The sequence below is a fragment of the Bison bison genome, unplaced genomic scaffold (assembly GCF_000754665.1).
Source record: "Bison bison bison isolate TAMUID 2011002044 unplaced genomic scaffold, Bison_UMD1.0 scf7180017861227, whole genome shotgun sequence".
In the NCBI taxonomy this organism is placed as follows: domain Eukaryota; kingdom Metazoa; phylum Chordata; class Mammalia; order Artiodactyla; family Bovidae; genus Bison; species Bison bison.
The window spans coordinates 9,779-10,204 of NW_011491799.1; the positions used below are offsets into that span (position 1 = coordinate 9,779).

General features: G+C 63.1%; 1 protein-coding gene across 1 annotated transcript in view; it reads right to left on the bottom strand.

Annotated features, from left to right (window-relative positions):
- LOC104983076 (neural cell adhesion molecule L1-like) overlaps nt 1-420 on the bottom strand; it is a gene marked incomplete at its 3' end in the record, with an annotated part of 1,366 nt that extends 946 nt beyond the window's left edge. The window contains exons 1-2 of the mRNA XM_010832561.1: nt 327-420; nt 63-220 (exon numbers count right to left, since the gene is read on the bottom strand). Of these exons, the coding sequence (XP_010830863.1) occupies nt 63-220; nt 327-417 (249 nt within the window). The remainder of the gene's footprint in view (nt 1-62; nt 221-326) is intronic.
- Nucleotides 421-426: the final 6 nt, after the last annotated feature.

Consider the following 426-nt stretch of genomic DNA (forward strand, 5'->3'; position numbering starts at 1 on the left):
GGCGGGGCCGTGGGCAGCTCAGGGATGGAGGGAAGCTGACTAAGCCTGCCCGCAGCCCCCGCACCGGTGCCGTTGGTCTTCACTGCCATCTGGTGCAGGAGCACCTGCTCCTTGAGCAGCTGGATCTCATAGTCGGTGTCAGGCTGCAGGTCCCACTGTGTGTAGGAGCTCTGGTTGTAGCTGACGTACTGCGGTGGGAGACGAGCCACCAGCTTCTCGTCTGTAGTGGGTGAGGGCAATTCGACTGAGCAGGGAGGGCCTGGCAGCACCCTGGGTCCATGCCAGCCCCAGCCCCTCTGGGCCCTGAACCCCCATTTGAGGCTCACCCCCCAGGGCTTTGAACCAGATCTGGAACCCGAAGTTGCACTGGCCCTCTTTGGGGACCCAGGAGACCACACTGTAATTCTCGCCAGCCATGGCGGAGAT